Here is a 21,454-nt window from a genome sequence, read left to right on the forward strand (position 1 = left end):
AGTAAAAGTTCTGCTTTTTATCGTTGTCTCCCTTGTCCTTGAAAATGTGTTTGATGTCCAATTGATACTGTTAGAGTAGACGTTACATTCAGTCGCTAGGAACCATCTCACTGATTGGCTTTAGTCCCTCAATTTCGGGAAGGCTTTCCTCTTTTTTTTCATGTATACACCTGCCAAAACAAACAGTCCATTGTCTAATCTCACTGCACATGCCACTTTGAAGCAAAATATATCAGCAATTCCTCCATGAGTTCAGTGCACCATTAATCTCCTTTTTCCACCCTACACTCAAACACTTCATAGCAAGTGTTCTATCTCGTTTTTCATTTTCTTTATACTTTATAATATAGTCCATAACTTGGTGGCAAACTTTCTTCCTGATTGTCGATGATTTATATGCTAAAATATATTTCTAAAACACAGCTAACCACCTGTAGTCATGTTTTATGACAACACTTCAATTCTCCTTCCACTACATCATAGGTACCTTGATTTCCTTAATTTCTTTGCAAGGCTTTCCACGCATTTTTTGGCAAAAGTGCATGTGAAAAACAGGTGATTGTGGGTCTGTATTTTTCACATAGATGGCATCAGTTTGGAAAGAAGTGTCATGTTGTTGCAATATGTCTTAGGTGTGCAGTCATGTATTAACTGTAAAAACACAGTTCATTTAGATCTTGGGAAACCATTCTTTATCCAGATGAATTTTCTTAAGCTAAATTTTGACCATTTATTATTATGTACCATACCACTTTCAACATTCAGTAGCTACATGCATGTAGCAGAAGCTTTCTTACAAATATCAAAAGGTAAACATTTACACAGAAGAAAACATCCTTAGAAATATTACACGTTTGATAAGGAGTTGTGCAGCACTATGCATGGTAATGCAGACAAGTATTACAATGCAGAATAAGTTTTTTTTTTAAAGAAAGAAAATTCCATTAAAATGAACATATAACATGGTGAGAACAATGACAAGCAGGCAAGGAATCACCCCAAAAACTGGTGGCATGAGAAGCTGTAATTCAGTACAAGCATTACCACCACTGAACTGCTTCAAAAAGAATTGTGTTAGTTTCTCTCTCATGTAGCTTACATATAATGGTTAACTTGGCTTTTATTTCTGGTCCATTTACACTATAGGCACATAATAGACACTCACTTTCATTCCATGATTCACAATTTTCATACCATCCCTCTTTTGGCATGTTTCAGTTTTCAAATTTTTCTTTCTGTTAGTTAGACACAAACTTTCAAGCTCCACCTCAACAATGTGCCTTGCCCTTCAAACTTCTAGTTCAAATTCACATCACAACTTGCTTTAAGATTCATGGCTTACAGCAATGAGATATGCCAAAATTCATTTAAAAGACAGAACCATGCACTTCATATTCAGATACACAGTTCACAACCCCAAAGCAAAGATTCAACAACCTTAATAAATCTCTCTTGACAATATTTTTCCTTTATGCTTAAGAAGAAAAATTTGCACAGTATTGTACATAAAATTAAATCAATAAAGTGAACCGATATTTCCTGTTCACAGTTATAGGAGGATCAAAACTAAGGTGCTTAACTTATTAAACCATTAGAGAATTTTGGTAACACACCTTTTTGACAATCAATTCATGACACAAGGTCCACAATTTTAGAGACTTCTAACTCATAACTGATCAAATTCATTTATGATGGAAGGAGAACTAAAAAGCATGAATAATAAATGCTAAGAAACCACCAATATTCATAAAAGTGAAAGAAAGAACAAGAAATACATACTTGACTAATAACGAACTTCAAAATGCCAGTCTTCTCCAGCTCTACTAAAGCCATATGAGTTAAACTTGGCATTGCACGATGAAATGGCAGTGATGCTTCAGGCAACACTTTTCCTTCACGCTGCATATATAATTCCAGAAAATCTTCTCATTAAATGAATCTACCAGCATTTTCTTAAATGAATTATGTTAGCAAATATTTTGTGACAAATTCATGGAATGTTGGCCTTCCAACTATCTTAGATATCTTAATGATATATAAAAGTTTTACCAACCCTTCATGTTTGTCTTCTGAATACATTTCTTAACTATCCTAGTGTTTCTGCACATGAAGGCATTATGATCCCCTAGTCAATCATTTACCCTTAATAGATACCCGGTTTAAATCATAGACAGATATTGTTCTCGCCAGTATATTCTTGGCAATGGAATATCACAAGACATTTTCAAAAAATTTGTTTTCATGGAAAATCTCAAAAAAAACCTGCAAATTAAAAAATAAAAAGTAATATAAAACAAAAAAATTAAAAGAATACATGTGTTATTTTGCATTTAAAAATAAAGAATACCTTAAATAATAACATACATCTGTAACATATTCTAAAAATCCTTCAAAACAACATTTATATCTTTAATATAACTTTTCTAATCGAAGACGGAATTAAAGAGAAAGACAGAGAGTTTCTGAAATTATCTCACTGGAAATCTGAAGGGGATTCACCACATGAGAAAAAGATTTAAGACTCCTCGATTCTCTGATTTGGGTTCTCCAATTGGTAATCACTGGAATAACCGAGAGGTCAAAGACACACACAGCAAAGGTGTGTGTTGGGGGGAAGGGGGGGGGGTGCTAAAACCTAGTTTTAGACTTATATTGATGTGGAGTTAGAAGGGTCACAGCACCTTTTAAAAGGTAGGTTTCCTTGTGACTTCAAATTCATGTGTTGAACTTTTACCATTTCAAGCCCACTTTTCAAACTGCAGTTTTTAAGGTAAAATATTATTTAAGCAGTGCCCTTTTCTGTTGCAGTCAAACAATGAAAAGCCCTTTAGAATACTTATAATATTATAATTATATTGTCATGAATTGTATGTGATATTTTGGTAAAAGTGTAATAATATCATGATAAATTAAAAATAGTGATAAATTACACTTATATCTTCTATTTTATACAAATCTGATTATAAGAAAACATCTACTTTATACAAATCTCAGTTTTTGAATTTAACACAAAAAATATGATAAAAATAATTTATCAATCATATCTGTAACTAGGGCTGAATGTTACTTTGCTGACAAAGACCACTGATTTTTTATGTCCAACAATAGTTAAGAATCAAGTGAATCATTGACCACTGATTTTCTTGCGTCTCATTAATGAAATACAATTCAAACAAATATGCTCGAGTCTTTTAAAGTTAAGCTAATTCATTTAATTGAATGCCAAGTACATCGATAATTCTTTCTTTTTCAATGAGACATTCTTAAAGCTGGGGCACTGGTTAAGACAAATATATTGCAGTACATATAAAGCAACATAAATAGAGATTGGACAGCATAACATAGTGTATGCCCATGTCACAGGGACATAGACATGACTCAAACAGTGGATACATATTTAAGCATTTCGAGAAATCACACACACACAGCACTCATATTCTTAAGCAAAAGCAATACAGTTTAAATGAAGTACCTTAAGAGAATTAGAAGATTTTGACTAAAAACAGTTATATCATTCAGATGGTAGCTAAGGCATTACAATCATTTAGCTGAAACTAATGACCTACTAAAAATGAATTAATTAAAAATGGGACATATATATCATTTTAAAATTCAGTCATGTGAGTAAACATGTGTACAAAAAGGTAGGAGGGAGCATTAGAGAGAAAGGTTGTACTTTTAAGTTTATTGGATGCAATAACATGAAGTAGTGTCATTTTGACTTCGTTCATTCTTATTTATTTTAACATTGCTTTAATTTATATATGAAAATTATTCTAAAAGTTGCGACAAAATATAACTCGGATATGATGTTAACCATATTCAATATGGTTACATTGTTTGACATTGTAATAATACATCTTCAGATGTTCATATTGCTTTTCTGTAGAAACATAGAGTATTAAATTCCAGAAGGGTTTGGTCACGAAACCACAAAAAACATGATCCACAAATACACCATGAGACAATGAACAGATAAAAACAAAAACAGCTTCTCAAATTTATAAAATATTTCAGTTGAACGGCTTTATATACCTGAAGAGTCCAAATTCCCTTAGGACCCCGAAAATCAGGTATACCACTGGAAGTTGATATACCTGCTCCAGTAAATGCCACCAAATGCTTGCTCTGCGAAAATAGACAACAATAAATGATAGAATTACTACTAAGTAGCCTGAAAATGCAATTTTCATTAATAGCAAACAAGGTTATATTTTTTGCATGGGAAGCTTCTAACCTTTTGTATCAACATGGCAAGCTCTTCGATCTGTTTGCAATGGTTAAGAAAGCAGAGATCAGTAATAGTAAGATGAAAGTATAAAATGAGACATCCAACTAATAGATTCTAGGTGAATCTGGAGACAGCCAATCTCAGTAGTAGAATAGACACATCATACTGAAGATTACCCAATGATGAGGTGCTCAATCATGAGAGAAACAAAGCAACTTAATAGAAACAAAATTTGCAAATTCTTTGACAATTTTAACTGAATCAAGATCATATAAACTAGAATACACATTAGAAATTGCAACTTAATAGAAACAAATCCAATAGGAGATTCTATATTTTTACCTATACCCAAAATTATAGGTAGGAACAGACAAAAGATTTCATCCAAGCTTTCTTCAGGACTACCAACACCATAAATTAGTTTTTCTGGTTGAACTTGATGATCTGTCAAACCAATCTGAGGTTGTCATCTGTCATGGAACCTAAAAGAATCTTAATTATTTGCCCCCAGAAAATATTTCCCAAGCAAGACACCAGGCTACAGTTGGCTCTAGTACTTCCTGTTCATTCTTTTATTTGCAGTAACATGAATATGTTAAGCACAAGACTGGATTTTATAGGCTAGAAGGCCAATTGTGAACCACACGATCAGCATTATGTCTATTGAATTGTTGCAAGTCTTACAGTGTTGGTATTTCTCACACCACCATTCTGGTTCTCTTTGAGCCACTTTGAGGTGCTGATTAGGTAAAAGTAAAAGGCTAGAAATGTAGAGGAGGAAAGAAGAGTCAATGAAGAGAGAGAGAGAGAGAGAGCACTAGGGCACAACAAAAAATTTCTTTTTCCATTCTATCTTTTACAACTTATACACATGATCTACAAAGAGACCAAAATGACCTTAGGCCTTTTCAAAATCAAAGAAAAGACTCTTTTTACACCACTATTGAAAAAGGACAACTATGCCCTCTAGCAAAAATATAACTCCAACATTTCCACCTCAAGTTGGGGAAAATATATCAAGCATCCCCAACTTGCTGCTAACATCTTGAATTGTTTACACCATTTGTTAAAATGTCTGCTAGTTGAAATTGAGTAAGAATGTGGCAAAGGGAGAACAACTTTGCTTCAACTTTCTCTCTTATAAAATGACAATGCACCTCAATATGTTTGGTTCTTTCATAGTAAACTAGATTAGATGTGATTTGGATGGCAGCTTTATTGTCACAAAATAAAGAAATAGGTGAATTAAGTTCAATCTTCAACTCTAAAAGTAATGATCTTAACAATAAACCTTCACAGATACCTTGGGTCATAGCCCTATATTCGGCTTCAGCACTTGACCTAGCTACAATCAATTGTTTCTTGTTTTTCCATGAAATTAGATTCTCACATACCAAAGCACAACAACCTAATGTAGATCTTCTATATTCAACAACTCCTGCCCAATCAGCATCTACATATATTATACTGTTGAAGTAATCATGATTACATACAAAATTCTTTTTCTTGGATTCTGGTTCAAGTATCTCAATATTGTAATGAAATACCCAATGCACAAGTACAAGCCCCTTATGGGCAAGAACAATACACATGAACAAGGACTGTCTAAATACAAAAATATAAAACTCAATCACAAATGCCTCTTATGGGAAAAAACAACACAAAAAAATAGGAATTTATTGGATAATTGCTTGAGAACAAGCATACATCAAGAAGGGGATTACTCCCCTTTATATAGAGAAGAGATGTCATATAGAGCTCTTGGGAACCACCTCAACAGCTATAAATATAGCTGTTGGGACCTTGGAAACCACAGCTCTAATAGCTAAGAACCATTATATCCTTAGCTAGAAATAAAAAGACAAAAATAGAAAATAAAAAGGAAAAAAGTAAAAATACTAAAGTGCCCCTAATGGGCACAGCCTATTACACAAAGTGAAGTGACAACAATACCCCTAATGGGTATTACCAATTATAAGCACAAGAAAAATATATATACATATTTATATGTGTGTGTATATATATGCATATACACCTATATATGTACAATTTAATACTCCCCCTCAAACTTACGGTATAATCACCGAAAGCTTGTCAAGTAAGAAATGAAATTGGAGAGAAGAAAGCGCCTTTGTGAAAAAGTCGGTTAACTGAAATTCCGATGCTATATATGGCAGGATGAAAGTTTTCTTAAGGTATTCTTCACAAACATAATGGCAATCCATCTCGATATGCTCAGAATGTCTAGTTGTCAACTATATAAATGATGTTTTTGTTCTCACAACATCATCGTGAGGGTGACTTCATCAACACTCCCATGTCTTCTAATAATCATCTCAATCATACAATCTCGAACGTCGTGGTAGCCATGGCGCGATATTCAACTTCGATTGATGACAAAGAAACATTTTGTTGCTTCTTGCACTTCCAAGACACCAACGAATCACCTATAAAGACACAAAAAACTAGTGGTTGAGCATCTATCATTGGGATTTCCTCCCCAATCAAAGTCAGTATATGTTAACTCAAGGGAGGAAGAAGAGGACAAAATAATTTCTATAGAAACAAAATTTTGTAAATATCTAATAATACACGTAACAACACTCATGTGAACAGTAGTAGGAGAGTGTTAAAATTGACTTTTTGTATGAATATCATGAGATGTCAGGTCGGGTAATGGTCAAGTAGGTAAGAGCCTCAATCATTTGACGGTACGGAGTGAGATTATCCAGGGGTGTCCCATCATTGATTTTCATCTTGACATTGATAACTTCAGGGGTATCCACCCTCTTCTCATCTGAAATGTTTGATCTGTCAATAATCTCAGTATTAAACTTGGATTGAGTTAAAAAATATCCCCTAGCTGAGTATGCTACCTCAATCCCTAAAAAATATCTAGGAAATCCTAGGTCAAACATTTAAATTTTTTGTTTCAACATATTTTTAATATGAATAACTTTTAGTTTGTCTCCTCCAGTAATGATCATGTCATCAACATAGAGAAGAAGAATCACAACACCTGCATCAGAATGCTTAACAAAAATAGTAGTGTCAGTACAATATGATTTAAAACCAATATTAAGCATAACAATATTGAAACAATCGTACCAAGCCTTAGGGGCTTGTCTCAAACCATACAGTACTGAAACGATCATACCAAGCCTTGGGGGCTTTTTTATATTATGTATTTTTTTTTTGTATTTTGTTGGTCAACTTGGTCCGATTTGCAAACTTCCAGTTATTAACCGTAAGTTTAAGGGAGGTGTTAAGATAAATGTGTGGTACTTACCGAGGTGTACTTAGGTATGTTTATTGGTATAATCTTTGTATTTATAATTTTTGTATTCTTTTCGTATTTTAGGTATATCCTTGGTGTACCTATTAGGTATAAGTATTTGGTCTTTAGATTGAGTATACTCAAATTATACTCCTAGGGGCAAAATAGGAATTATTATTTTTTGTCATTATTTAAAATGACAATTTTTGTATTGTGTATTTTTTTTGTTTATTTTGTTGGTCAACTTGGGCTGACCAACTAGCTGTTGGACTAGTCCCAATGGCTAGTAGGAAGATGTACAACTAGCCGTTGGACCTCTCCCAACTAGTTGTTGGGCTAGTCTCTCTCTTTCTTTTCCACTCCTTCCTATAAATATAAGTGGTGTGTGCATTTGTAGGTGAGAGAGTGATGGGTAGTTTAGGTGTGTATGAGTGTGTTTTGTAGTGAGGATTAAATGTATTTTGTATATTCTTTTTTCATTACTAAAATTATTTATTTTTTTTACTCTTGGTTCATACTTTTGTCTATGTGATATTTATATCAAAATGCATTGTGCTATGGAATTTGGTACATACATAAACTTGCTCACCACACTCAGAGCATAAGCAATGTCTTATCTCGTGATGGTAAGATACATAAGCTATGTAGTCAAAGGCGCCGACTAGGCACCTAGTCGAGGGGGAACCTAGGAATCAGTATGATTCCTAGGTCACCCCCATCAGGGGTACCAAATTTCTCGCCTAGGCGCCAACTAGGCACCTAATCAAAGGGGAACCTAGGAATCGGTATGATTCCTACATCACCCCCATCAGGGGTACCAAATTTCTCGCCCAGGCACCAACTAGGCCGCCTAGTCGGCGCTTACCTTGTCCTCGCCTAGGCGAGAAAATTGGTACACTAGCCGGGGGCGAGGGTTTATAAACCCTTTCTCTCTCTCTTCATCTTCTTTTTTCCTTCCCATCTCACCTCTTCTTCCTCTTATCATTTTCTTCTTCTCTTCCTCTTCTTCTTTTCCACCTGCCTTTTTCCTCCCTTGTCTTCTTATTCTTATTCTTCCTCATGTCTCCCAATTTTCTTCTTCCTTTCCTCTCCTCCTTCCTCTTCTTCTTTTCCTTTTCTTCTTCCTCTTCTTCTTATCATTTTTGTCTTCTTCTTCTCTTCCTTTTCTTCTCTTTTTCTCCCTTGTCTTCTTCTTTTTTCCTCCTTTCTTCCTCTTCTTCTTTTCCTCCTGCCTTCCCTCTTCTCCTTTTTTTCCTCCCTGTCTTCTTTTTTTTCTTCTTTTTCTACTTCTTCTATTTTTTTCGGCTGAATGGGAGTCTACATTTTTCTGTATTTTTCTTCTGATTCTATGGTGTGCGATGATTTTTTATGAAGTGTGATTTTTGTCTCCTGGAATATGATTTTTTTTTCTGATTTTGTTAAGCATGGTTTTTTTGTGATTTTCTGATTCTACCAAAGCAAGTTATGTATTTTTTCTCTGATTTTATGAAGCATTAGTTGCTTGGCTGAATGAAAGCAATGTTACTTAATTTTATGTTGGATGCATGTTTGTTGTTAGTTTTAGCACTTTATTTTAAGAATTTAATTATTTTTAAATTATTTGGCATTTGTTGATAGTTGTTTGCTTTGCTTATTCAATTGTTTTTAATATTTGGGCAGGTTTTGTAATGTTTTGTGTTCAACATATTTTTTTGGTTTATTGCTTATTATTGATTAATTTTATGATGCATACATGTTTGTTACTAATTTTAGCAATTCATTTGCATATTTTTTATTCTTTTATTTTTTTTAATTAAGGTACCGACTAGTCCGACTAGGCTTTTTAGGGGTCCACCGACTAGGCACCGCCTAGCGCTTTTGACTACATAGTATACAAGCTTCTCAACTAGTCTTTGATATTTCCCTATATCTTTAATTTTGCCATCCTTATACAATCCCTAGTGATTTGACCAGGGTTACCGAAAGCGCCTAGCTAAAAGGGGAAGCGCTCTTCGGAAGCGCGAAACGCCGCGCTTCCGAAGCGTGGGGGGAAGCGTCCCCCTTTTTTTGGGAAGCGCGCTTCCCTTTAATGGGGGACGCGTTTCCCTTTAATTGGGGACGCGCTTCCCCCACGCTTCCCCTGTTTTTTTCAATTTTTTGTATTTTTTATTTTTATTTTTTTCGCTTCCCCCTCGCTTCCGAGACGATTCCTAGGTCGCTTCCGAGACGCTTCCTAGGTCGCTTCCGAGACACTTCCCGAATCGCTCCTAAGTGGTCCCACGCTTCCCCGCTTCCTAAAATTTTGAAAGTGCCTCGCTTCCCGCTCCCGCTTCCCGTATCGCTTTCCGCTCCCGCTTCCTCAACTGACAACCATGGATTTGACTCTATAGGTGTATAACCAAGTATTCTCACTTTGTCCAATACATCAAGCACAGATTTACTCTGGGATAGTAATATACTTTTCTTGGATTTCAACACTTCATTCTTTTTGCTAGATAAACAGCACCTTGGAGAAAAACTCATATAAATATAAATAAATATATATAGTAGGCCGTATCATCAAACACCGTGCAATCAGCGGCGCACATTTTTTTTGTGTTTGACGCTAAATACCCTTTTCAGACGCCAATACACTCTTTCATATATAAAGGGTAAATATTGGCTACTAATGAGCTAAAAATCATAGGTGCAAGTTGTATTAACTCAATCTAACCACATAGATGTGTTCAACATAGTTTGTTTGCTAAGGATCAAGCCTTGGATCATGTTTTTTATGTATAAATGTGATCTTTTGAGTTGTGATATTTTGGCACATTATGGGCCATTGATTTTTGGACCCCTTTAAAAACCGAATTACTTGTCATAATCACATGTTTCAAAACAAGTTTCTTACTAAACAAACCATGTAGATCACATCCATAACATTTGATCTACAAAAAATTTAAAAATTTTGAAGAAAAAAATGATTTCTACTCATTAGTTTCATACTTTCATTAGTAGCCAATATATATATATATATATATATATATATATATATATATATATATATATATATATATATATATATTCATTCATGTTGCCTTGAAGGAATGCATCTTTTACATCAAGTTGGTGTAGTACCCATCCTCTCCGAGCTGCCAAGCTAATTAGAACTCTACTAAATGTCAATTTAGCAACAGGAGCAAAGATCTCTTGATGATCTGCAGCATAAGATTGGCTGTACCCCTTAACCACCAAACTTATCTTGTATCTCTCAATGGATCCATCTGCATTATATTTGAGTGTTTAAACTTTACACAAACTTGCACCCAACCAGGTTTCTTTCTTCTGGTAATGGCACTACCTCATGTTTAGTTTTCGTCCAATGCATCTATCTCTTGAGACATAGCCTCTCTCCACATTATTAGGGATTCGATTAGATTGGAAGTTAGCTACAAATGCCTGGTAAGCTTGAGATGTAGCAGTATAAGTAACAAAATAGCACAAAGGATGTGAGGTACACAGTCTTTTACCTTTCCTGAGAGTTATAGGTCAGTCCAAATCTGATAAAAGATTGGGTTCAGTTTCCAAAATCTCAATGTTATGTTTCTTTTGACCCCGAATCATGATAAGTTTCTTCAATTGTGATAATGATTGAGTCAGGCATCACAACATTTTTCTCTCCTCTTGCATAGGTCCTTATCATCGTAGTATCTTCATTTTCTGAACATTCCTTGTGATCTTTTCCAACAACTAAGGGAGTAAAAGGTAAAAATGGTCTAATCTCAACATTTTCTTTGTTAGTCTCCCATCTCCATCACAATAGAATTTGATTTCAAAAAATGTTACATCTATGGTAACATATTTTCTTCTTCAGTTCTTCTAAAAGGTTCATAACACTTATAACCTTTCTGAGCTAGAGAATACCACAAAAATATGCATCTAATAGGACGAGGATCAAACTTGTCCCTAGACAGGGCAAAGACATGAATATAGCAAGTACATCCAAATATTATGGGTGTGACATGAAACCTCTTGGTTTTAGGATCCAGTATCTCTAAAGAGTATTTTCCTCCCATGAGTCACTTGGCATCCTATTAATCAAATAGGCAGTCATTAAGACAGCATCATCCGAATAGTCCTTAGGAATATTATTATCAAACGATAAGGTTCTAGTTACCTCAAGAAGATAATGGTTTTTCCTTTCAACTACTCCATTCTGTTGAGGGGTATAGGGACAAGTTGTTTGGAGTTCAATACCATGCTTCAATAGGTAGTCTCTCAATCGTTAGGAGATAGACTCCCCTTATTATTTGATCACGGTACCATGATAGAGGCATGATATTGCCTTTCCAATAATTTATGCACAATGGAAATAATGGAAGAGACTTCATCCTTGGATTTTATTAAGTAAATGATTGTCATTCTAGTATGGTTAAGAACAAAAGATACAAAATAGTGATGCCCGAGAAGGACCCCATACAACAGAATGCAAGATCCCAAAGGGTCTACAACTCCTAGACTCACTATTGGGAAATGAAGTCCTATGGTGTTTGGCCTTTTGACATACATCACAATCCAAAAACTCATTTCCTACATTAATTACATCAGGGACAACCATTCTCATTTTTGACAAAGATAAGTGTCCTAACCTACTATGACATAGTCTGACATCCTCTATGACATGAAACACGTTGGGCCGCTACATAGACATCAAAACTCTAGGTTCAACCAAAATGTAAAGGCCTCTTTGTGTTAGTTGTTGTCTTTTTAATATTCTATGTAATAAGGTCTTATTAATGTCAAAAATAAGACCCAGTCATCTCTTTGTGTTAGTTGTCATCTTTGTAAAAGCCATGAACTTCCATTTTCTAAGTCTACTACAGGAGTTTCATTTTCATTAAAACTTATACATTCTGATGTATGGGGACCTTCCGCATTATGTCTTTGTTAAAATCCAGATATTATGTCATTTTGTTGATTATTCTCGCTTTACCTGGATATACTTCTTGAAAAGCAAGGATCAAGTTCTACATGTTTCAAATTGTCCCTACAAAATGATAGTGGTGGTGAATATTTTATGAAATGAATTCACTCAATTTCTTCATGATAATGGCATTCAATGTGAGTTGAGTAAGGACTTCTCAGCAAAATGGTGTTACGGAACAGAAGCACCGACACGTTTTAGAAAATGTTGTAACTATGATATGTGATGCTAATTTAAAAGATGGTTTGTGTTCAGAGGCATTTCATACGGCTGTATTTTGGATAAATAGAATGCCCTTGTCTAATCTTGGAGAGTCTACATACTTTCTATTATACGGAGTGCATCAAGATTATGCTCATTTACGTGCATATGGTTGTCGATGTTTTGTTCACATTGATAGCACTTTAAGAGATAAGTTGTCTCAAAGGGCTACTACGTGTCAATTCATTGGCTGCGATGATGAATATGTGTGGTCCTGGTGCTATGATCATGCTGCCAATAACATTTAATATCTTGTCATGTTGTCTTTCATGAGGAAATATGTGAAAAATCATCTGTGTCATCTGATGATAGTGCATTTCAAGCTTTCTGGCCTTCGACAGGGACCTCTCAACATCATCAGAATATTAGAAGTCATAAAGTGGCAGCAGAAGAGCAACTAGCAGTCAACTTATCTCAGCATCCACAATCAGGTTTTCAGTTTTTTAAACATGTATACAGCAGGAAAAAGCATTCAGTTGATAAAACATCTCAAGAGAAGTCTGTTGTTTTTGGCAGTAACAATGACCAGTAGAAAGATATAAGTGTGATAGCTGCTGGCCAGTCACTTAGCCACGGCGAAGACATAGACAGACCAAGCCAGTGTTATTAAAAGCACGCCTCGCCTCAAGGCGAGGGGCTTTGTGCCTTGAGGCGCAGGCATAAGGCGCAAAAGCCCTGAGGCACACGCCTCATACGCCTTGAGGCGTACGCCTCAGGGCGAGGCGCGCCTCAAGGTGAGGCATACACGCCTCACCTTGTTTTGGTCAAATGGGGGTCAAAGCCCCCATTTGACCAAAAAATAGGGTTATTTTGTCGGGGGGGCTCATTATCTCGTCTCTCTCCCACCTCCCTGCTTGTCTCCCACCTCTCGTCTCCCCCTTATCTCACTCTCTGCTCTCTCCCACCTCTCGCTCGTCTCCCACCTCTTGCTCATCTATCAACCTAAGAAGAAGAAGAAGAAATAGAAGACGAAGACTGCTCCTCTGTCAGCCTCGTCTATGAACCTCTCTCCTCTGTCAGCCTCTTCTCTCCTATGTTATTGCATGCATACCTATGTGACAGTTTATAGATTCAACGATATTTCAATAGAAAAAAGTTACAGTTTATAGATTTCAACGAGATTTCAATAGATAAAGGTTGATTCAAGCTCTTTGCAGCATGGTTAGCAAACTCGGTGAGTCAACTCGTGACTTGCCTGAGTTGGATCGGATCTATCCCTAACTGAGTTAAAAAACAATATCTTAGTTAGGGACTAAACTCGTCGAGTGTGCTAACCCCAAGGTGTTTTGCAGCTGATATATTACGATGACAGAAGTTGGAGAAATAGAGCATGTGTATTGTGTTGAGTCTGTAGACATAAGTTAGATTCTTTATCAAATTCAGCCGATGCAATACAAATGACATGATATACTTTTAATATTGATTTTCACTTATTAGATATACATATAAATATATCAAAACCGCAGGCTTTAGATGCTTCATAGATGTATACATGTTATTTTCATCTAAATAATTGATGCAATTGTGATTGCTGCATATTTGGTAGAGTGTTTTAAGTTGTTGATACACATTTGAGTATTTGGGTCTTTTTCCTTTGTTGTTGAATGATTCAGCTCCATCAGAATGATTTTATAGAACTGTAAATGTTCTTTTATTTGGATTTTGATAACACTTATGCTTCGGTTTTGCGCCAGTTAACTTCATTGCTAGCTGAAATTAGATTGAACACAGAAGAGGCCCATGCTTTCTCTACTACAGATGGCTATTCTCCGGATGTTTTTTTAGCTCTGTTTTTTTTCCTGCAAATGCGGCAAGAGATCAATTTAATTGAAGAGAATTTTGGTTTCTAATGTTTGAAAAACAACATAAATAAGATCTCATGCTGTGAGAGAATTTTGGTTTCTTAGATACTTATGTAGATCAAGTTGTTACATTAATGTTACTTTTACTGTTTTACATGTTAATCTCATATTTTTTCAGTATTTATTTGAGAATTTTTAGTTCTTGTTGGTTGTTGCTTCATCAATAAAGCACTTTTTATTTATTTATAATTTTAGATTTTTTTTATAGTTTTTTTTTAAGTTTTCAAAAAAAAAATTGAGGCTTACGCTTTACGCCTCGAGGCTTACGCCTCGCCTCAGATTTTGGTAGAGCGCCTCGCTACGCCTCAACGCTTTTCACAACACTGGACCAAGCTATGTTGATGTTGACCAGCCTATAGTTCAGCCGAGCAGTAGAATAGTAGTTCAAACTCTCCAGCCCACATTTTGTACATCTAGTAGAGTCAAACATCTGTCAGAAAGATGGCTAAGCTAATGAAACATTCTCCTTAGATTTTCAGATTTATGCATTGCACTTGAAGACATTCAAGAACCATTTTTTAATGAAGCCTGCAAAATTAGCGATGGATTGACGCCGTGAATGAATGTGATATATGGGGCATTGTTCCAAGGCCTACAGATCCTGGAACTCGTACCCGTGTCCAAGCGTGCCGACATGGGTACATGGGCCTTCCAGCAGTGTCCTTGTAACATAGATTAGAGGAGAAGATCAAATAGCCGATTTATTAACCAAAGCTCTCACCACAAAACGTCATTGGTATCTGAAGGCCAAATTGTCCATGGTCTTAACCCATGTATAGTTTGAGGGGGCATGTTGAGAATATGGGTCCAGGACCTGAGATCCATATTCGAATTGTTTTATATCTATGGGGTGTGTTGTATTTATAACACAAAGGGTAGTTTTGTAATTTATCTTGTAAGATTAATATATATATATAGAGAGAGAGAGACTCCAGCCCTAAAGAGATATGTTGGACGTCTCTTTTGCTCCATGTTTTCTCTTCTTTCTTTCTCTCCAACCCTTCCTCCTCAGTTGTACTTGTTCCATAAGGGCACGTGTTTCAAGGCAGACTTTCACAATAGACTGTAACATCAAAGCCATCGCAGCACGCAGACACCCACATAAACAATTCACAGTCAAGGGAGTGAACAATAACTGAAGTGCATTAATCAGCAGCAAAAGAACAACTAAAACAGAATTAAGTACCAACAGCACAACAGCTTTATATGGAGAACCTACTATTTATAGTTGATACCCTAAAAGAGTGGTGCCCAAACCTACAGACACCTAAAATATTCCTCAACACATCAACTCAACAACAAATCTTTGAGTTTTTCACCTTCCACATCTCTTTAAATAGTTCATCTAAGCTATTAGAGGTATTTTGACCAACTGATTCGGTCCCAGAATGTTGACTCATCAAAATACCCAAATCTAAATGGGGCGGCAGAAAATAGGATATAAAACCTGTTACTTCACCAGGTGATCTTCAAAAAACCAGGGAAAATCACCTTAAATCTCTATGTTTACACTTCTATTCACAGTCCAAAACCCAACTTCAAAAACCCTTAATACCTACCAGTAGTTCCCACTATTTTCCGATGGTCTTTTGCATGTTGTGAGATTCAAAAAGAAGGTTCAATATCTAGAATCCTGCTATGATACCATCTTACAGTTTGTTGGTACTTCTCACGCCACCATTCTGGTTCTCTTTGAGCCAACTTTTAGGTGCCAATGAGGTAAAAGTAAAAGAAGAAGAATAGAAATGTAGAGGAGGAAAGAATAAGAATAGAAATGTAGAGGAGGGAAGAAGAAGAGTCAATGAAAAGAGAGCACTAGGGCACAATGTAAAAGCTCTTTTTCCATTCTATCTTTTACAACTTATACACCAAGGTCAAGTATTTTACATACCACCACCACCAACATCATCATTATCAATCCTTATCTCATCAACAAAGGGGTGGAACTTTAAAAGCACACGCTGCATCCATTTTCATCTACAGCAAACATTTGTTTACCCAATAACCATCCACATTTCTACTCATCATCTCCCTCCAAAATTTTCATTGGTCCCCAAAACCTAGACTTTTTGATATATCTCTCAGTGAAATATCCCAAAGCAAATTGTTCTGGGTTTTCAAATTTTGCAACACAAAACCATAAGGGTAAAAATTTTCTAATACATATTCTAAAGATAGGATAAATATTCTTTCAAATTTTCATTTCTCATAGTCCTAATATTCTAAGCAAGTGCTATGGACTTAGGTGCAAGCTATATCATGCAGTTAGAAGAGATGAAGAGAAACAATGTTTGGTTGTGCATCCTAGGAGTTTCACTATGTCGAATAGATACAGGTGCTAGTACAAAGAAGGAGGCTACTGATATAACGGCACACAAGCTGGGAGTCTGAGACGGGCCCCAGCCTACATAGTTCAAGCTCAGCTTGGTAGGTCACAAAACAAGCTGCAGCTCGAGCTTGAACACCAATTCTTAGGCTCAACTCAATCAAGCTGAGATATATTTATTAAAATAAGTTTCCTCTAACCTTTACATAAGGGAAGAGGCAAAAACTGATTCATATTTACCAAACATTGACTTGAAAAAAAATTATGGAAGGGGTGAGATAGGAATCAAAGATGCCACCTCTTATTAAAAGTGAAACGCAATATGTTGTACATGTGTTTTTAAGTTATAAGGTTGTATAAGAATATATGAATCTTCCAATATCTTAAAAGCTTATGAAGCTCTTTGTGAGCCTAACTAATCTCGAGCTTATGCTTGGCTTATTTATTAAATAAAATGAACTCGAGTTTAGTGTAGAGCATCTTGAAGTACCCATGTTATGCAGATCCTTGATATTTCTACGTGGTTCATAACCATCTTCCCTTCCTAGTAAGAAAATTATAAGATGTAATAGACACCATCTTAACTCCGCCTGTGTATAACTGTTTAGTTATACACTGTCGGTCCCAAGCCCGGATAAAGGAGGAGGGTTGTGGTAGGCCTGTGACAGCCAGCATAAAAACTTAGTCATACCCTATGAAAATGAACCAATATGAGAATTTCGTTGGGGCGTTCCCTACTGAGCGACGCGTTGTACTCTCTAGGCCCGGAGGCAGTGATAAATGGGCAAGGGTTGCTAGGTCGTCGCCCAGAAGCGACGCGTCACACCGGCGCCCAGGTGTGGTGTCAAATAGGCAAGGGTTCCCTCACTTTGTTGGACGGGTGGGCAAGATTCAAAAGAAAGAAATTGCAGAGGCTTTGAAGAAAATGAAATCAAGAAGGGCAGTTGGCCCAGATGGTATACCTATCGAGGCTTGGAAATGCTTGGGAGAGAAAGGTTTAGAATGGTTGACAAATCTTTTTAACTTGATTTGGCGAACAAATAAGATGCCTAATGAGTGGAGGAAGAGTACTTTGGTGCCTTTATATAAGAATAAGGGTGATATACAAGATTGCACAAACTATCGTGGTATAAAACTCATGAGTCATACTATGAAACTTTGGGAGAGGGTGATTGAGTCTAGGTTGAGGAAGGTTGTCATGATATCGAAGAATCAATTTGGTTTTATGTCTGGAAGATCAACTATGGAAGCTATACATCTTCTTAGACAACTTATTGAAAGATATAGAGAGAGGAACAAAGATTTGCATATGGTTTTTATTGATTTAGAGAAGGCATACGATAGAGTACCTAGGGACGTTCTCTGGTGGACAATGATGAAGAAAGGTGTTTCTCTCAAGTACATTAGTATAATTAAAGATATGTATGAAGGAGTAGTAACCAATGTCTGCACTTGTGGATGGGTGACAACCAATTTTTCGATAACGGTTGGGTTACATCAAGGATCTACTTTAAGCCCTTTTCTATTTGCGATAGTGATGGATGAGCTTACGAGATCAATTCAAGAAAATGTACCGTGGTGTATGTTGTTTGCTGATGATATTGTTTTGATTGATGAGTCTAGAGCTGGGGTTAATGCTAAGTTAGAATTATGGAGACAGACATTGGAAGCTAGAGGTTTTAAGTTGAGTAAGAGTAAGACTGAATATATGGAATGTCGGTTTAGTAAGCAACGAAGTAGTGATGGGAGTGTAGTGAAGCTTGGTGAGCAAGAAATACCGGTGAATGATTATTTCAAATATTTGGGATCCATCATTCAAAAGTATGGAGAAATTGATGGAGATATAAATCATAGGATAAAGGTTGGGTGGATGAAATGGAAAAGTGCAACTGGAGTGTTGTGCGATCGTAGAATGCCATTGCGGTTGAAGGGAAAGTTTTATAAGACGACTATTAGGCCCGCTTTACTATATGGTACGGAATGTTGGGCTGCCAAGAGACATCATATTCAAAAAATGAGTGTAGCTGAGATGCGGATGCTTAGATGGATGTGTGGAAATAATATAAAAAGATAAGATTCGGAACGAGGAGATACGTAAGAAGGTAGGTGTTAAACCCATTGAAAATAAGATGCGAGAGAATCGTTTATGGTGGTTTGGACATATTCGGCGAAGGCCTAATGATGCTCCAGTTAGAAGGATGGAGAAATGGGAAAATATATTAGTTAAAAGAGGTCGGGGTAGGCCTAGGAAGACTTGGATGGAGATGATAGGAAAGGATATGAATGCTTTGAACCTCACCGAGGACATGGCATTGGATAGAAATGATTGGAGGAAAAGGATTCATGTGGAAGACCCAAAATGAATTTCTTTTTTTGGTTCATATCGCTGACCCCAATTGTTTTGGGATGAAGGCGTAGTTGTTGTTGTTTGTTGTTGTTGTAATAGACACCATCTATGGAAAAAATGTGGTTATCATCCTACTATTGTCCTGTATATGTAGCCATATTGTTAGTTTATTAGGTGTATCACCATCTTCTCAAGATAGATTTAGTTTGTTTTCTTAGTTATATCTATTATCACCCTTCCTTTTATTGAATGCCGACGACACGCAATCCTTGGCTTGGTGATCCCTAGAGACAACAAGCTCTTTAGCCATAACAACAATAACAGGTAGCCAACTAGAAATGGCTATAAACCAACATATTAAAAAAAAATCAACTTTACACTCATGATCAAAGTTCTCAATATTTATGCAAAGCAAACTAGCACGCATCTTAGAAGTGCAATCTATCAACTTTGTGGAGAGTACTCGGACCATTTTTGCAAACAAAGACACCAGGGTCATCGCCATTAGAGAAACCTGACCACCCAAGTGAAAATACAAACAAAAAAAAGGATGCCAAGTCCAAATCCAAAGACCAACCAAGTGAAGATTGCAAGAGAATCGAACTGAGCAAATTATAGCAAAAAATCAGACTATTCAACTGTGAAAAATGCATCACCATCATACCAAAATGCAAAACACAGAGAAATGGCATAAGGAAAGGAAAGATGGACGCTCTTTCACCTTCTTCTGCAAGGCGTTCGGTGGGTCAAAGATCTCATCCATCCCAACGGAGCCAACGTCCTCCCTATAGGAGAGCTTCTCTGCATAACCCAAAGACATGGTGGGAAACGGGAGATCCTTCTTACCTTTGACCACACCTGAGAGCCTTCTTACAAGGACAGAGAAACAGTGGGATAAGTCCCCCGCAGAGAAGGATCAAGGAACTAAAGAATAAATCAGGGATTTATCTCTCTCTCTCTCTCTCTCTCTCTCTCTCTCTCTCTCTCTCTCTCTCTCTCTCTCTCTCTCTCTCTCTCGGTGTTTTGGGATCCCTCCTTTGGCTGTATGGGAGAGCAAAGGCGCCCCTACAAAATCATTTGGAACTCAAAAGCACTTTGGAGGGGAGGGGATGGATTGGTTCCATTGGCCCTGAGGGCTGGGAACAAAAACAGAGGAAGTAAAGTTTGGGAGTTTGGGGGGGAGGGGCGGGGAGAATGGGAGTCCACAACGAAGGACCCTTTTATGGGTTTTTATTTTGGAAAAACATTTCCCACAAATGCGTGTATTTGCTAGAAAATGTAATTTAAATTGGATGGTTTCCACATAAAAATATGGTTTTCTTAATATTAAAAGTATGAAACATTTAAATCGATGAATTTTGTAACCCTTACAAAATATGCTTATACAACACAATTGAACCATATAAAACTAAGCAAACCAGACAGATCATTTTTTAGGAAGGATAAGTGGTTTGTGGTTTCTCATAGAGGTTATTGTGCACTTGAGAGTAGCCAATAATTTTCTTTTAGATTTTGACAAATCTTGATATGTTAGTAAAGGTTCACATGGGACATGGCCACATCATGTGTAGAGTCCTCATGAGACTCTATTTTGTCTTTTGACTTTCCTTGTACATTAAGAAAGGTAGTGTGAGAGTTAGTTTTGGGGTGAAAAAAATAACAAGAGAGAAGAGAGTGGGAAATCGTTAGAGTGCAAGGTTTGTTCCTCTATTGAATACCCATATAGAGGTTTCTTTCTTTACATATTACATATTGGTGATTGAAAAAGAGAGTTTTGGTTGCAAACATCATTCCATTTGATGGACAGACAATAAGTGTTATTGTTCTTCTTTTGTAATTTTAAATATTTCTCTTATCTTGTGGACACAGGCACATCGTTGAACTCTCCTCTAAACTACGTAATTTTTCTTGTCTTGTGGTTAATTGCTTATTTGCTTATGTTTGGGTAATTTGTGTTGCCTCTTTTAGGCCTTATAGAATCTGAATCTTTATTTAATTTTAGGTTTAAGCTTTAAAACTATAACAAATTGATATCAGAGCTATTGATTGTAAAAAATACCAGATATGGTCTCAAAGGTGATGAATATTAAGTTTGAGATGCAAAAAATTGATGGTAAATTGAACTTTATACTATGACAACAAAGGATTAAGGATCTCTTAGATTCAATAGGATGTGAACAAAGAATTATTTGATAGGTCGAGTAA

The 21,454-nt window shown here is 36.2% G+C and overlaps 1 protein-coding gene across 1 annotated transcript in view; it reads right to left on the bottom strand.

Annotated features, from left to right (window-relative positions):
• Positions 1–20,367, bottom strand: part of LOC149812760 (NAD-dependent protein deacetylase SRT1-like) — a 45,406-nt gene extending 25,039 nt beyond the window's left edge. The window contains exons 1-4 of the mRNA XM_089992006.1: positions 19,971–20,367; positions 4,238–4,267; positions 4,036–4,128; positions 1,780–1,899 (exon numbers count right to left, since the gene is read on the bottom strand). Coding sequence (XP_089848132.1) covers positions 1,780–1,899; positions 4,036–4,128; positions 4,238–4,267; positions 19,971–20,069 — 342 coding nt within the window. The 5' untranslated portion in view covers positions 20,070–20,367. The remainder of the gene's footprint in view (positions 1–1,779; positions 1,900–4,035; positions 4,129–4,237; positions 4,268–19,970) is intronic.
• Between the last annotated feature and the right edge of the window lie 1,087 nt (positions 20,368–21,454).

This window comes from Nuphar pumila, chromosome 16, assembly GCF_984573655.1.
Source record: "Nuphar pumila chromosome 16, dmNupPumi1.hap1.1, whole genome shotgun sequence".
In the NCBI taxonomy this organism is placed as follows: domain Eukaryota; kingdom Viridiplantae; phylum Streptophyta; class Magnoliopsida; order Nymphaeales; family Nymphaeaceae; genus Nuphar; species Nuphar pumila.